The sequence below is a fragment of the Silene latifolia genome, chromosome 6 (assembly GCF_048544455.1).
Source record: "Silene latifolia isolate original U9 population chromosome 6, ASM4854445v1, whole genome shotgun sequence".
NCBI classification, from domain to species: Eukaryota; Viridiplantae; Streptophyta; class Magnoliopsida; order Caryophyllales; family Caryophyllaceae; genus Silene; species Silene latifolia.
In genome coordinates this window covers 4,098,229-4,116,274 of record NC_133531.1, presented here as the reverse complement: position 1 = coordinate 4,116,274, position 18,046 = coordinate 4,098,229, and the positions used below count along the sequence as shown (strand labels likewise).

At 35.2% G+C, this 18,046-nt stretch overlaps 1 protein-coding gene and 1 long non-coding RNA gene across 8 annotated transcripts; one reads left to right on the top strand and one right to left on the bottom strand.

The window, feature by feature from the left end:
• The first annotated feature begins 560 nt into the window (after nt 1–560).
• On the top strand, nt 561–1,602 carry LOC141587074 (putative glutathione S-transferase). Its single transcript, XM_074408491.1, has 2 exons — nt 561–869; nt 1,258–1,602. The coding sequence occupies exons 1-2, from the start codon at nt 561–563 to the stop codon at nt 1,600–1,602; spliced, it is 654 nt and encodes a 217-aa protein (XP_074264592.1).
• A 230-nt stretch (nt 1,603–1,832) lies between these two features.
• On the bottom strand, nt 1,833–16,793 carry LOC141586043 (uncharacterized). 7 transcript variants are annotated; one of them, XR_012519460.1, is made up of 12 exons: nt 16,477–16,793; nt 14,993–15,136; nt 14,174–14,368; nt 11,029–11,860; nt 10,291–10,387; nt 7,756–7,907; nt 6,202–6,966; nt 5,776–6,056; nt 4,837–4,946; nt 3,134–3,240; nt 2,839–2,950; nt 1,833–2,535 (listed from the first exon to the last, which is right to left on the bottom strand). It is a non-coding gene; the product is annotated as an uncharacterized LOC141586043 (long non-coding RNA). The 7 variants fall into 7 exon arrangements; XR_012519458.1 differs by having other exon boundaries at nt 11,080–11,860; XR_012519463.1 differs by having other exon boundaries at nt 7,756–7,814; nt 11,080–11,860.
• Between the last annotated feature and the right edge of the window lie 1,253 nt (nt 16,794–18,046).

Genomic DNA, 18,046 nt, shown 5'->3' with positions numbered 1-18,046 from the left:
AGTTGAATTCCAACGAGTTGCCAACTACCTAGGGGGTGTAGGTAGTTCAATTCCCCATTATGTAGTGCCTACATTTTGACAAAAAATTGGCAACTAAACACTCTTTATTTTTTGTAATTCACGGGATTTTGCAATTCTCATGATTTACAAAGGCAAGGCAACCAAACGACATCTAAGTCATCTTTTGAACCGGAAAAAATAAAAGGGGTTTGACTTCACTTTATAGCAAAGTTAAGAGGTTATTTACTACAAAGCAAACTTAAGGGGATTAATCTCACATCCGTGCAAACTTAAGGGGGTCGTTTACCACTTTCGCGCTTATTTATCAAATAATTTTTTTTTCTAACGAGATTCCAAATTTGTACGTAAGATCAAGATTATGGTTGACTTTCTCTAAGTTATACATACATACAAATATACAATCAATGAAACATGCACGATCAAAGAACTACCCAAATTTTTGTATACTATATAATCAATCATAGCATTCTAATATCTAAATAAATAACAGCAAAAAAAAATCACTAAAAAACTTTGAAAATTAATCTAAAGAAAAAAAAATGGGAGAAGTGAAAGTGCATAGAATGTGGAGGAGTCCATTTAGTTGGAGAGTAGAATTAGCTTTGAAACTCAAAGGTGTTGATTTTGAAATTATCGAGGAAGATTTGAAGAATAAGAGCGATTTATTGATCGAATACAACCCTGTCCATAAGAAGATCCCTGTCCTTGTCCATGATGGTAAACCAGTTGTCGAGTCGTTGGTGATCTTGGAATATATCGATGAGACTTGGAAGGAAAACTCTCTTTTGCCTACTGACCCTTATGAGCGAGCTCAAGCTCGGTTTTGGGCTAGTTTTATTGATGATAAGGTGATTATATTTCGTTAATTTGATTCATTTCTTATGTAAATAAATTTGTTAGTTTTATTTTAGAGGTGTTTGTGAAAAAAACTTTTCATTATTGGATTTTATTTTTATGTTATTTGTGGTTTAAGATTATATTACGTTCCTTAAAGTTTGTGTAGAACAGAATTCGAGGTTATTCGTTGACAGAGGGAGTCACTGACGGGACAGGCCTAAACCCATGCTAACCATGCCTTGGCCTAAGCGAGCTTTCTGGAAAAAAGAAAGAACAAATTAAGACTGATGTTTCAGCCCTAAATATAATTTGAACCTAGTTTTATCCCTGGTCATCAGAGCTAATGTGACTGTAAAATAACTTTGGATAACTCGTAAATGGTTAGTTGTCATTTTTCAGATCTTTCCTGCAACACGAAAGTTGGTATGGAGTCGAGGGGACGATATCAAAAAGGCGAAAGAAGAACTTGAAGAATTGCTCAAGATCTTTGAAAAGGAGATTGAGGGAAAAGGATTACTTGGTGGAAGTAAAATTGGATATCTAGACTTAGTTGCATTATTGATATATTTTTGGATCCCAATTTTGCAAGAATCTGTTGGGCTACAAGTGCTAACTAGGGAGAAATTTCCAGGGATTTACTCTTGGAGTGATGCGCTCTTAGGCCACCCCTTTATGAAAGAAAATCTTCCCAATAGAGATGATTTTGTGACCTCTTTCCGAGCTCGGTTCGCGCCTTCTTCTTAGATGGTTAGCTTAGCATAGAACCATTATTTGACTATTTGTATAATACAATAAACATATTCTTTTTTTTTTTTTGACAGCGGAAAGAGAATAACTTACAATGTTCTACACTTCTACCAGTTACAATGTAAGCTACTCGACTAGGTACCACCAGAAATCCGACAACTAAATCTAGCACTACAAAAGTACAAAGCCATACCTAAGAAATACATAAATATTATACTGTATAAAGCTACAATAAACATATTCATTCCTCATTTTTCCGAATATTGTTTGCCTATATGACCGTTTTACAACATACGATGTGTTTTTGGAAAGTCTACCAAAAATGTTTTAACCTAGTAGTTACGAAAAAGGTATATTGGACAATGTCCCAGTTTCGAATCCCCCTACCCTCGATATTGTATTTGCCTTCAAAAAAAAAAATTGATATCCAAAGTCGAACACTGAGAACAAAGTCACAGTAAATTATGCAACAGCAACTGGAAATACAAATTGGAATCAAGGATGATTTATTCGATGCCATAAGCAGCTTCTGAATCAAGGGACGGAAAAACAATGCTAACGAAAGCAGTAGTATCATTCAGTACTTTGTGCTTTACATCTGCTATCCAAACAGAAGACGAGGACTGCCCGACGGACCAGTCATTAGTTCTGTACAGTTCGTCAGCCTTTCTTTTCTGATACTTCTTACGCATAAGGGAATCGTTTATTTGTATATCACACATCTGAAGGCCACTGAATTCTTGGGCAACTTTTCCTCTCATTGCCTCTAGATTATCCATCATAGGGAACTGACAGGATTTAGCCATGAATCGCCTTTGCGGAATTTGCCATGGCTTCTTAATGTCTCTGTTTGTCAATGGCTTTATTAGACACAGCATGGCTCCACCCATAAGCGCTTTCACAATGGTTGATCATAATAGTCACAAATTGCTGGAAAAAATGGAAGATATTAGTTATAAAATCCTAATGTTATTGGAGTGAAATTAAAAATCAACCTGAACATTAAAAAAATATAAAAAAGTCGTCCAATATAAAACTAAAATATCCACGTTTGTTATTAAAAATGTTTCACGAATTTATAATTCAACTACTACTACATGAAAAAAAAAATATATAGTACTTCGTATATCACAATGTTGTCTTGGAAACTTTAAACGTCAAACAAGAAATTATAGGGAATCATAAGAAGTATCGAGAGTGGAGGAATCCGAGGAAATAGAGAAAGGAACATACCAACAACAGGAAGCTGGGTTTCTCTTCCACATATCTGGCAAATTGATGGCAGCCAGGACAAAGTGCAAGTCATGCCGTTTCTTCAGTAAAGGCTGCAGAACGTCTTTTTATACTGTACATACATATGAACGTCACAAAGATAAGGAAAAGATACAGTTTGTAGTTACTTTGGCAAAAAAAGAAAAACTAACTTCATATTCATTATAGATTTATACTGGGCAGCACGGTTCCAAGTCGGAGGGAAGGAACTGTTTTCTAAAACTATCACACATACACATTATTTAGTGGTACTGACCTTGATACATAGAGCAAGAGTGACGCTGTCGCTTAACTATCAAGGTTACTTTCCACTAGTAGTATACAGATACCCATTGACGAAACTGTCTCCATGCTGCTAAAGGCCTAAAGAAAGAAGAAAGAAAGCAGTGAAATGAAGGCGGAAAAAAAGGATGTGACATCTATGTTGAGCAACAATGCTGATGAATGGATTATAGATATGTATGCGAAAAAAATTAGGGGGAAGCCCTGGTTAGCTTCCAATTAATGATTTGAATGGATAAAATGAGAGATTTCCGGAATTAATTCAAATGAGAGGCCAGAGAAGTAATTATTACACCCTCCATATATTATTGATGTTTTACACCGTATATTATTTCTTGAAATCTACCATATGCACCAAGATATTAATTACCCCAGGGGATTACGACCAGAATAACTTTTTCATAATATATTTTGACAAAAAAGGACACGATGATGGGTTCCCATGACCGAAAAGTCGAAAACTGAATTGAAGGAAGAAGGCCATATGAATCTTGTAGATTTTGTAGTTATGGGATAATTAAGGAAGAAAATCAAAGGACAGTCATGCAACCTGAGAGACTGCCTGTTCAATGTGGACATCTAAGATGCAGAGTAAAATGCATTGTTAAGCTATGAGAAACTCAGAAACTGAAAAGTAAGGAGCCCATAACAGGCCAATTTAGTCCAAAAAAGGGCTAATATGGCAATAACAAGAACAACAAAGCAACGATACACAAGGGAATATCTGCTTGGATTCTATGTTTCAATATTCCCGTGCTAGATAAGTGAACTGTTGAAAAAAATTCCAGATAAGAAATAAGCAACGATACACAAGGGAATAAAAAAAACGTTTCAAGGTTTTGACTATGTATCATGGCCTACTTCGTAAAATGGAGCGTTATTTCAGAGAAGAGAGAGAGAGATGAAAAAATTGTTCGGCAATAACTCCAGGCGTACTAAGCTTTACTTGAACTCAATGAAGAGTTAAGTCTCCATTTCAAGTAACTCTTCATTTTTCTTCTCTTTCCTCTCAACTGTATTTCATCATCTTTATCAATCTACTTTTATAAAATACATCAATGAATGCACTATTCCTAAATATAGAAAAAGAAGGTTAAGATTAAAAAATACATAAATCAGTCGTTTGTCATACAAAAAAATCATGTTGTCCATATCGACCAAAAAATAAATAAACAAACGTTGTTATTCAATCTTAATTATTGGCCGTAAATAATATTTTTTCTAACAATTAATTCGAACTCTGATTTGCAACGGTTTTACAAAAACTTGAATATACCATTCATGTTCATAATAAACAATTGTTATGTTAACCTATGAAGGTCACTACAATTCATAATAAGAGTAGCTTTACTAGAGTAATTTTCTTTTATTCTCTTGCGCAAATTTCCTAATTCTCCGCCCTAAGACTCCAGACTGACTTACTGCTGAACATTGTGCAACTGAACCTCTGAGGCACAAATATTTGAAATGAAAATAAAATTGATCGGTATGCTTGAAAAAATTGTTTCAACAGTCAATGCACTCTACGTGCCTTTAGTCTTGTACCTAGACCGCTTGTCGCTTGATGTGTTTCTAAAATATTATGCTAAATATTACCAGTTAGACCTCTCAAGTCTCACCAAACCATTACTTACGCTCCAAATATAAGAGCTGAAAAAGAAGTAATAAGGTACTTACCATATTGTTGACTTCAAGCCGTCGTTAGTTGGTTACTGAGGTTGCAACAGAAGGAAAGTTGTAGTAGTCATGCAGCCATGTACGCATGTGGTCCGCGCCCGTCCGCGTACCTGAAGAATTCATTCATTAGTTCATTAATTGCATGCATTTAGACTAAAAACCCATTTTAAGCCAGAACTTTCTAAGTACTTTTCTCTTCGCACAGATGAAGCCATCAAGACACAAAATTTATATCCATTGAACAAGCAACTTGATGTAACTAACTTATTTCAAGACTGACTTTTTACGCCGTGAGAATACGAAGATACCAATTTTACCATGCAAATCAGAAATGAACAACCAATTCATATAAAGTTTTTGGTATAAACTTCAGGCACTCCCTCTATCTCTGTGTAGTCATTCTCACCTCCGGTTCTCTACCTTTCCCTCCCCAACCAGTGTTTGAAAAGAAACTAGATTGGTTTCAGAATCGAATAATGATATATGCTAGGTCCGTGTATAAAACAATAAACTGCCTTCTATCGCACGACCTGATTTCTAATCAATAAGACACGAAAAAAAAAATACTCCCTCCGTACCATACAAATGGTAACGCGGTAAAAAATGGGGTTTTAAAAAAAGAGGGTAAAAGAAGGGGTAAAGAGGGAAGAAAATAGATGGGGTATGTAATTGTGGGTTTAACTCTGAGTTGGTAGGTGGGGTATGTAGTGGCATTTTATGTAAATATCAAATGTGTACGAGGATAATTTGGTAATGTTGTGGGCCAAATAAGGAATGTTACCATTGGTGTGGTACGGCCGTATTAGGTAAGTGTTACCATTGGTCCGGTACGGAGGGAGTAGTACATAATTAAGCGTGACTGACTTAACCGAAGAACTTCCAGAAGACAATATGTACAAGTTCTCTAAATCCACTGAAACAAGAAAAATAAAACCATACCATATAATGTCATATAACCGAGCAAAATCCAATGTCTCACATATCAGGAAGGGTTTCACTTGACACCTTGCTCTTCCCTAAAACTGGCTCTAAACCTTAAACGAAATCTTCAGAACTTTTCACCAACTTTAATGTTATGCTTGAACGGTTGTAGTCGGTAATTGTCATCTAAGATTCTCTCAAGAACTTTCCCAACAAAACATGAAGCACGTCCATAAACTTGGAAGTTATCAATATATCCTTGTACTGTTGTACCTACAGGCTACAGGCCACTGTTTAACCTGGATGAAATTAAAAAAAAAAAAAAAAAAAAAAAGACAGATCAGAAAAGAGGAATGTATTTTCTGCTTCAGAAAAGGTCAATGTCTGATGGGAACGCATTCTAGACTAGCTCCACGTTTTCATCGATTGTTATGAGCAACCTACCATTGTTAAAGCTCTTATCGGAGAAGCCATGCTGTGTCTACTAAAGCCACTGACAAACAGTGACATTAAGAAGCTATGGCAAATTTCGCAAAGGCGAGCCATGGCTAAATCCTGTCAGTTTCCTATGATGGGTAATCTAGAGGCAATGAGAGGAAAAGTTGCCCAAGAATTCAGTGGCCTTCAGATGTGTGGTATACATATAAACGATTCCCTCATGCGTAAGAAGTATCAGAAAAGAAAGGCAGACGAACTGCAAAGAACTAATGGCTGGTCCGTCGGGCAGTCCTCGTCATCTGTTTGGACACCAGATGAAAAGCACAAAGTACTGACTGTTGTTGAGAATGTAGACCTTTCAAGTAAGAACCTTGCATTTAGTAATACTTTAGTCTTTGATATTAATGCTTTCACCAACATCGTTGTCGTCATCCGTTGGGCAGTCATCGTAATCCAAAAAGTTGAGATATTCATCCATATGAATCTCTTTAAACTAAAGAGCAGATCAACAGAAGAATCGTCTGAGGATACTGACTGATCACCACTGTTGATCACTTATATAGACAACCTCCACTTGATCTCACAAAACTGATAACCACAACAAACTCATATTGGCTGCCCAACAAATTTTCTTCGGTGTTCAACGCCTTTTCTCTTAAAAACCCGTTGCCTTACATAAAATGGGTCGATAATACATTTGAAATCAATCAACATTTCCAAATTTGGCTCTTTCCAGGATAAACAAGGCTTGAAAGTTGAAACCATCAAAAACTGCACATAAGAAATTCAAAACTTACAATTGTAAAATGCAAAAGCCACATATACAATGGTCTCAAAGTTACCATACATGACATAGTACAATAATATTAATATTCTTCTGAACAGGTAATGACAATGACTTTCTGCAGTTAAATATATTAATATTCTTCTGAACAGGTAATGACTGGCTTTCGCTAGTCAAATTTGCACAAATCCTCTTTCCCACCTTTCCCGAAATAGCGCTTACCGGAATTCCATGGATTATAGGATAACTTGTCGTGTCATTGCTTCTGGATTACCCGTCATCGATAACCGACATGATTCAACCATGACCCCTCTTTGCTTTAATGTGGGAAATTGCCACATGCTTAATGTCATTGGAATTCAGGGGTTTTACGAGACAAGGCGTGACTCCGCTCATAAGAGCGTTCATGATGGTAGGTTCATAATAATAGTCACAAATTGCCGGACAAAATGAAAGACATTAGCTCCTAGTGTTATTGACGTGTGTTTAAGAAATATGCAATCTATTTCATAAACATCCTGATCAATTTTTTAAATCAAAGTTGGAAACTGATAATAAACGTAGTGAAAATATATTAATTTTGTCCAATGTAAAAGTAAAATATCCACGTTAGTTACTAAAATTGATTCACAAATTTATAATTCAACAACTACTACATGGAAAAAAGAAAAAAAAAATATACCACAATGCCGTCTTAGTGATTTCAAACGTCAAACAAGAAATTTATAGAGAAAATAGGGAGTATACGACTGGAAGAAATAGAGAAAAGAACATACTAACAGCAGGAAGCTTGTTTCCCTTTCCAGTTTTGTAATAAACTCAAAACTGCGCATATCTGGTAAATTGATGGCAGTAAGGACTAAGTTAGAGTCATGATGTTTCTTCAGTAGAGTGTGCAGCCCTTTTTTCCCAGTGTCAACAATCACAACTGGTAATATTAGGATCAAGGAGTCAAAGGACGATAACGAGGCAGTAATCATATGAAGGTCATAAAGATGAGGGAAGTTACAGTCCGTAGTTACTTCGCCAAAAAAAACTAGTTCCATATTCCATTATCACTTCATAATAGGTAACACACAGTGACAAGTCGGAGAGAAGGAACTGTTTTTTAAACCTATCAAATCTAAAGTGAAAACTTATCAAAAACTAATAAAGGAAAACGTCCGAATTGGGTTGCAAATCTTGCATTCAGAATAAAAAAGCAACAGCACAGGAGATAATAGAGAAAGATTATTGGAAAGGATTCTAAAGGTTATACATAGAAAACGTAAAGGAATTAAATCTTAAATTCACCAAAACCAAACCCATAAGAAACATCTGTTAAGGATCTCAAGGATTCCATTGAAGTCCGCTAACTCTGGATCGCTTCCTAGTTCATACTGAATAGAACTCGAATAAATCAATATCATAGACATTTTGCCTTAAATAAAAGGAAAGTGGACACTGACTACCATAGACCCAAGAATCTGACTTATTTATAATTTTGCCTTAAATCCCACACAAGATCGTCTTTAATCTCTTTACCAACACCAAGATAACCAACCTGTAGTTTAACCTAAATAAACTCTGGGGTAAGAAACCAAAATACATGGGAACAATTGCTAGATTAACACTGCGTGAGTTATCAACACTCAACTATGTTTAACGATAACAATAATGGGAACAATAGAATAATAATATCAGTACTTTAACCACTTTAGTACATCTAAGAGACTGTATGCAAGAAGATACACACGCACACACATTATTTGGTGGTATTGACCTTGATACTTAGACTAGAGCTCTCACTGAAATAGCAGGGTTACTTTCCACTAGTACAATACATATACTTATTGACGAAACTGTGTCCATGTTGCTAGAGTGCTAAAAGAAGAAGGAGGCAATGAAATGAAGGCAATATCAAAAGATGTGATATCTATGTTAAGCAAGAATACTGATCAATGGTTGCAAATATGAAAAAAAAATAGGGGAAATCCCTCGTTAATTTCAACTAAAGATCCAAATGGATTCCATGACAAATTTCATGATTCAATTCACTCACGTTATCACAAGTCATTATGTAGTAGTATTATTTACTGGAATCTACCATATACACCAAGTTATTTAATTACCCAAGGGACTACGACTACAACAAAACCTTTTATATTGTGGAAGTATTTTTTTGGTTTGTTTCGTTATTTTTAATCTCCATAGCAATTACACCAAATAGGAGAAATACAACTTTTTCCCAACAGATATCCTTAGATTGCGTAACTGTCCTTTGATTTTCTTCTTTAACTATCCCATAACTACAAAATCTACCGGATTCTTGTGGCCTTCTTCCTGCAATTCAGTTTTTGGGCATGTTCACCAATCGTGTCCTTTTCTTATCAAAATATAATATAAAAAGGTTTTATTCTAGCTGTAAACTCTTGGGCTAATTAAATAACTAGGTGTATATGGTAGATTCCAATAAATAATAAATAATAATGACTTGTGATAACGTCAATCATGAAATCTGTAATAGAAGAAATTAATGAGTGATTTCCCTAATTTTTTTCCATAAATATTTATAACTGTTGATCTGCAATCTTGCTTAACACATAAATCACATCCTTTGTTACTGCCTTCATACCATTACCATTCATTACCATTACCATTACCATCATGAAGTCCATATTATGGTAAGCACGTTATTACTTCCTTTTCGGCTTTTAGATTTGTACCGAAACAATGGTTTTAAATTTTTAATTAGAGGTGTAACAGGTAATATTTTGCATACTGTCTTTTAGAAACACATATCGTGCATTGACTGCCTAATCAATTTTTCCAAGCATATTTGTTATACTATTTATGGTAGTCTAGTAAAACTTCTTCAATAAGCCTCGGAGGATTATAGGAAAGAACTTTGAGATCATATCCGTTATGTTATCAAAAATAACTAATTTTCTGGTAGATTTGGAAGGACACAAAAAATTGGAACGACCTTCCAAATCTACCAGAAAATTAATTATTTTTTATAACAATAACGGATATGATCTCAAAGTTCTATTCCTAAAATCCTCTACTTACTGAAGCTTTACTAGACTACCATATTAGTATAACAAATATGTTCGGAAAAATTGATTAGGCAGTCAATGCACGAAATGTGTTTCTAAGACAGTATGCAATGGAGTATTATCTGTTACACCTCTAATTAAAAATTTAAAACCATTGCTTTCGGTAAAAATCTAAAAGCCGAAAATGAAGCAATAACGTGCTTACCATATTATGGACATCATGCCTAACCGGTAAAAATCTAAAAGCCGAAAAGGAAGCAATAATGAGCTTACCATATTATGGACTTCACGCCGTGGTTAGAATAATTGCAAAGCGTCCAGAAGGAAATTGTAGTAGTCGTTCAGCCACGTAGGCATATATTCCGCGTACCTGAAGAATTCATTAGTTCATTATTTGCATTAGACTAAAATATCATTTTAAGCCAGGAGTTTTTAACCACTTTTCTCTTTGCACTGAGGAAGCTATCAATGCAAAAATATTATTCACCAACTTACTTGAAGACTCATTTTATACGCCGTGAGAACTGAGAATATGAAGATGCATATTTTACCATGCTAATACAAAATTAACAACCAATTTATATAAAGTTCACAAATTCTCATTTATGATGGCACTATCCGTCTTAAGCTTAAGACGGGCCAAGTATCATATCACTTATGTATATAAGACAAATATATTGTTTTTTCCCTATGCATTCTTCTATACACAAGTGGTATGTACTTGACCCGTCTTAAGGTTAAGACGGATAGTGTCGTTTTAAGGGAGATTGCTGTAAAAAGTTAGTGCATAAATTTTCATCACTCCCTTTATCTCTGTGTAGCCATTCTCACCTCTGGTCCTCTATCTTTCCCTTTACTAACCATTTATGTTTCAAAAGAAACTAGATTATAAAAAAGAAAAATAAAATTGGACCAGCATTTACGTATCATTAATTGGAAACTTGCAACAAGAACAGAAAATTACTTTCAAAAAATTTGATCAGAAATGAACAGCAAATTACGTATCATTACTTTCTAGTATGTTTAATGCTGATCAATTGACTGGGAATGCTCCGAACTCACCTCCTATGGGCTATGGCTGACGAACCCATGGACCCACAAGCCAATACCAATGCTGAATGCATCAGATACAAAGAAGGAGAATCTCTCTTACGAAGGTAACTCGAGAACCCTCACTATAGGGAGCAACTGAAAAAACTCGTTGAGGGATCCATGCGTAAATGGGATGCTATTCTGACACCAATAGGTTTGTCGGTCATATCACCGCCGCCGCCACCACAGGTAACTGTTCTTCCAAATGCTTCATGAGTCCCACCAATTTTAGTGTCACTCGCTCTGGCCAGATATTTTAAGGTTCATCCACACAACTATGGCTGAGAGACACGCACCACCAGGGTTCTTGCATGAAGTGGCAGCAATGGTGGCATTGACTGGCCCGTCAGTTTTAGCAGAGTTTCAGGAAGGTGATGACAAACTCAAGGGCGGATTCCTCGAGGAACTAGATACAGATGAACTATTTGACGCTATAGAGGAACTTCTTGCTCGAGAAAAGAATCTTCAGACGATACTGAAAGATCACCTCTGTTGATCACTACACTACCTCCACTTGATTTCATAAAGTTAATAACCACAATTAACTTTTGAACATTGAATTGATTCAAACTCATTTTGGCCGTCCAATAAATTTTGCTCGGAATTCATAGGCTTTTAATGGTGGCCGGCATTGGAAAAACCCGTTGTGTTACACAAAATGGGTCCCAGCGAAGATAATACACTTAAAATCTACCAACATTTCCAAATTTGGCTCTCTTCAGGATAGACAAAGGCTTGAAACCATCAGAAACTGCAAAAAAAAAAAAAAAAAAAAAAAAGGTCAACGCTTACGATTATCAAATGCGATAGCCATAGATACAAATGATCTCAAAGATATACATGACACAGTGCAAAATATTAATATTGTTTTGAATAAGGAATGATAATGACTATATATGCACCACTATATATATTAAATAAGAGACTACAGGCCAGGCAGAAAAAGAAGCAGAAGCTAGTTAAATTTGCACATATCAATTTCCCGTGTGATACCTTTCGGTCCTTTCTAAAACGGTGTACAGCTAAAAAACAACATATACTACGATAGATGCAATGACACATAAACAAGGTTATTCACCAACCAAAACCAACGCATCATCTAACGTGATCACATATACAATGCAGCGACCTCATTGCTAGAGGAACTGCCATTTTCTATCTTCTTGCACACTCTCAGACACCAGTTTTCAGCCTTCCTATATCCTTTTCCTCCCGTTTCTGTTGATCAAACAAGACACTAGTAATTTATCTTACTTAATCAATCGTTTTATGAGAGAAGGCAGTTATGCAGTCAATTTATACAGTTCTGTGCAGCACCAACATTAGGGACATTACAAATCAGGAATGCACATGACTCACTAAACTTACTACTCTTCCTTCTATTATGAAGTAGTAGTCGTTCTACACATTATCAACGCATTGTGCATTATGGGTCGTGCGAAAATAGTCAATCTCCCCTTACCCAACAAACTGTTGGAGCCTTCAAGGCACAGAATAATAAATGTTGGTAAAATGGTGTTATTGTCATATAACATGAATTATCATCCAAATTATTTTTGATAGTGCAGTACTCTAGTGATAAACAATGCGACTTCTTTTTCAAAATAATGCTCCAAAACAAAGAAACTAAAAAAAATGAGATTCATTTGAAAATACGTGTCAAAAAAGGGTCCTCATAAGCTCGATTGTTCTCCAGTTTCTGTTCAAAGTTGTTGAATCGCTCAACGAGAATGATTCAGCGACTTTAATGATGTTGTAAATAAATAGAATACAAAAGGAATGAATTTTGAGAAAATTCGGCGACTTTACAACAACAACAACATCAGAGCCTTAATCCCAAAATGATTTGGGGTCGGCTGACATGAATCATCCTTTCGAACCGTCTATGAGTGAACGCACACCTCAAAATGCGAATAGAAAAGGGAAAATGAAAAACAAAAGGGAGAGCAAAAATGTAATGCAAAGTAAGGTAAACTTACAGGTTTTAAAATCGAATTCCGGATTTTTTTTAGAAAAACTTAAAATTTAAATCGGGGGAAAAGATTAAAACGATTTTGAAAACCGAAATAGATATAAGGATCCGGAATGCCTTAAAAGTAAACCAATAAAAAATATAAGAAAGTGGTACCACAGCAAAGTCGTTGAATGGGATGACAGCTACTAGAGCACCATTTCTTATACTTTTACATAAAGTCGCTAAATGAGACAACTTTCCGATCCTACATGGATCCATTTTAGATAATAGCTTTCAATTAAACCCTATGTTGGTAATTTATCAATTATTGAGCATTATTTGGGAAAAAAAATCAACACTAATGCCTCCAAGGCTCCGGTCGAATGAAACCTCTCCCCATGTTCTTAACATAACGTTGTTTTCCAAAAAACACATAATGAAAATTGCGTCAAAAGTGCGTCGAGAATTGTTACTTCATAATATAAGGTGCGAAGAAAATTTATTGAGCAATTTTTTTTATTGAATCATATTCCAAATCAAATCAAAAATAGAATATAAGTGAACCGTTTACTTAACTGCAAATCTGCCATAGTGGATACAACAATAATTAAACAGCAAAGCTTTGTCTCGTGATAATTTGGGGTTGGTTAACACGAATCACGGTAAGGAACTGGAAATGTGAGGTGGAAAACCAATGAACAAATGGATAAAAGCTAGAACACGGTTGAAAGATACGGAAAAAGTAAGTGCGAAGAGAAAAAAAAACATTTGTTTTGCAACTTAAGCATACCAGTGCCAGCTTAGACTAGTTGAAAGAATTTTTTTCTTCAACATGTTACCAAAACTATAACCAGTACGTATTGACATTGCAGTTAAGCGTACAATAAAAGAAGTAGCAGTTATGGAAACAGGAAAATTCAAAACAAAAACAAAAAAATCAAACTATGACATTATCTTAAGGAATCAATACCAATTAAAAACAATCAGATGAAACAAATGAATGAAGAGCTAAGTAACTATAGGAAATAGGAAATGCTCATAACGTCTAACTTAATGGCATGTATTTAACTGCATCGATAGTAAAGAGATATACAGGGACAAGTGCCTCACATTTGAACCTAGGGGGCTGTTTTCTATAGTTCACGCTAGTACTTGACAATATGCAGAACAGACTCCTGCTATGAGAAGTTTTGCATCCTGGATCATCACGTAAACCGCAATGTGGAGTTTGTGGTCTCTGAGATAATTTGCTTGACAAAATCAGAGTCCAATGGAAGTATGGATCCAGAACCAATTGCATGTAACCTGCATCATTAGTTAGGATTAATTGAAAAGCAGGAATCTAACGGTAGAAACTATCTTGAGTTTAGAGAGTAATTGGTATCGTGAGAGAAAGCTTCGTATTTATATAGTGGGAGATAAACCCATTCCACCTAAAATCTCACCACATACCAATTAATAACCTACTAAAAAAGTAAAGTAAAGATATAACTACCACAAAAATGAGATGGTGATGATAAATCTTTATCATAAAATCTAAGGAAGAGAGATGGAGTAGAGAAGAAAAGAGCAAAACAAAAGAGAAGACGGATTTACAAAGAGATATAGCACAAACTGTGGAAGGAGAAGCTTTCTAACAACACTTCGAAGGCGCCATAATGGCAGATATGAAAGGGTTTGGAATGATTTTTTTTTAGTCATCTAAACTATGTCATACACCTCAGAGCAATAAAGCACGCCTTGTACATCAGAGCGAGGCAGGCGCCTCAGTGTGCCTATTAGACTCCTCGGAGCAATAGGCTGTAAGTTATGTAAAGAGCAAAAATGAAGGCGTGCAGAGCAAAAAAAAAATGTATCATCATAGACAGAGGTTGAGGGGCTAAACAGGCCAAAGAAGTTTAATTCAGATTTAGGGTTAAAGTGATTTACCACACACTTATCCCAGCAAAGGAACAAATCGATAACAGCTGCAAGGCAAGCATACACTAACCTTCCCTGTTCGGCAGAGGAAGAATTGGTTTCAGCCTCACCTACAGCTGTTGGAATAGGCATCCCAAGAAGATTGAGAAGCTCCTGCAAAATAATTGAATCACTGATGTAAGTACAAGATTTTTTTCTAAAATATAAACCAACAGAAATTGATGGACGTATGCCAAGCACAGTATCCTCAACCAGACATCATTCCAGTCTACAACAACAAGCAACGTAAAGAGTACACTATTTTATGCGTGGTCTTACTATTATAAGTAAAGGTGTTTCACATTGATACTTATATCCTAGGGCATCACAGTTACAGAGTGATATGAAGAAGTAAAATATGTGCTAAATGCCTAAACCAGTGATTGCAAATGGTCTGCACAGGTTTACGATATATCGGAACTAATTTACCATGGAGAATCATAAAACTGTACAAATTAGGCACTTCAGGCCAAACCGCTCCTATACGAAACATTGGGAGCTGTTTTAAGTATCAAGTATCAACTCCAAGAGTAAGTTATATAACATCAGTTTTTCAACCAAGCATTTTATACAGAACTCTCCTAAGCAGCTAATTTTGTCCCCTACCATGTCCTGTATTATTTTATATTCAATCAGCACAAAACAAAACTAGTTCAATCATCAAGTCCATAAAAAAAATCCTGAAAAGAAATGACATGCCTAATAATCAACAGCAACCCAGACTTAGTCCCAAAATAGATCGGGATCGCCTAACATCAACCAGCATATCATATATTCATGGAATCACTAAAACCCACTAATTTCTATGATCATGTAATTAATGTGCTCTTGTTACCACTCTATGATCATGTAATTAATGTGCCCTTGTTTCCACTCTATTTATCAATCAATCCAACAAATGAAAACATCGAACTTTAGTCTACTTCAAGTTTCAATTCTTATCATGGTAATCTTTAACAACCCAACAGAAATGTACTACTCCCTCCGCCTCAGTCGTTTATTTAACTTTGATTAAATACCAATAACGAAAAATAAAAATAAAAAATAAACAAATGATTGGGACGGGCGGATTATTAAATTGTGTCAATCAATTCCGCATCATTCATCATTTCATCCATGCAACTGGAGTACCTTTATGAGTACAATCAATAAACCCAATTCTATTTCTCAAAATAAACAATTGATTGGGACGGACGGAGTCGTAAAATGCATTAATCAAATTACCCAATTCAACTTCTCCATAAATTCATCCTCATGAAAATACAATTAACTATGATTCAAACCCAATTTTTCTAAGATTACAGTTAAAATTAATACAAAACAGGATTAACCCACAAATAACTTTGATCAAAGCAAGCCAACAAACATAAATAATTGAATAACAATGATAAAATTCGAAATTCTGATGAACAAACATACAATCAGGCATAGAAGAAAAGAGGGGAAAATTGAACCTTTGGATAAAAAATTGATGCTGCGGCAGATAGTGAGGTCACTGAGGTGTGAACCTGAGATTAGGGTTCTTGAAATGGGGTATTTAAGGGCAGTTTCATGTTGAAAAATCCCCCAATCTCCCATGATTCATGTGATCAGAACGGATTTCATTCCAATTCAAATTCTGGAAATAAATATGTTCCAGAGTGGGACGGTAAAGCCAATTTGATCACAAATTCTCGTTTACAACCGTAGTAACTCGTAATAAAACGGTAAAGTCATTTAAATGAACCTAATCGGAGCTCGGACATAATTTTATCACGTATTTTGATTTTTCAATGAGATCAACCGTTGTAACTCGTAATGGGGTGGAAAAGTCATTTAAATGAACCTAGTCGGAGCTCGGGCATAATTCTATCCCGTGTTTTGATTTTTCAATGAGATTCGGGGAAACCATAAAATTTGAATTGAGCGGAAGAAGGGTTCATTGCGACTTTTCACCACATTTTTCCGATAATTTTTTTAGTGTCTTAACCCGTGTGTGTTTCCCAAAACATATTATTATTGATTCTGATTGAGGATGATTATTTAATTTGGTATATATTTTCATAATAGCGTAGATCGTGCTTATTTTTATTAATAAGTCGTTTTATAATTTTATTACTTTTAATATCAATTTTACTTAAAATGGTAAAATTGTTCCTCACTCACTAAGTGAAATGTCATCTCTCAAAGTTATGCTAGTCAATTTTTTTAGTAATTGCACAATTTGTAGTTGATTTGTTAAAAACATACTCCCTTCATCCCGGTCAATGTAGTTCTTTGGTTTTGGCACAAAGAACAAGGAAAGATTTTTTTTTTTTTTGGTGTTGACCAGGAGTATCCCCTACCGACAGCTGGGGCAATCTCCTTCGGGGTACTGAAGGCAATTTAATGGGTTGACCCCTCCCAAGTTTGGCTTTTTCATTCGCAAGAATCAGGAATCGAACCCCTGACCACTTGTTTAAGAGATGAGAGCCCTTACCACTCACACCAACCAACTTTGGTAGAACAAGGAAAGATGAGAGGGTCAATTACTATGATAAGTGGAACAAATTAAGTGTGAATGATCAAACTGCCCATCAAATTCATTTTTAAAATAGAAAGAACAACAATTGACTGAGACAACCCAATATAAAAATGACAACAAATAACCGGGACAAATAGAGTATCATCAAATTTTATTATTTCATCTCATTCCATATATGTGTACCTAGTATTATTTCCTTCCTTTTTTATTTAATTTTATGCCTATTTAATACTACTAATGGGGGTTTAAAGTTTAAATCCACTCGATTTAGATAAGATTTAAAAATCAAGTTGAGGGGATAAATGGATTAATTAATTTCAACATTTGGTTGAGATATTTTGGAATAAAGATAGATACCCAATCAGCATATTCAAGGCTTTTAACATGTTTAACTTAACAATCTACTAAATTACGTGTTTGGTAAATGGCATATTGAAATAGTAAATTGAGCTCAAATCTACTGTTTTTCAATATGTTGCTCCCCCAGCATATTCACTTTAGTAGATTGTAAAATATGAATC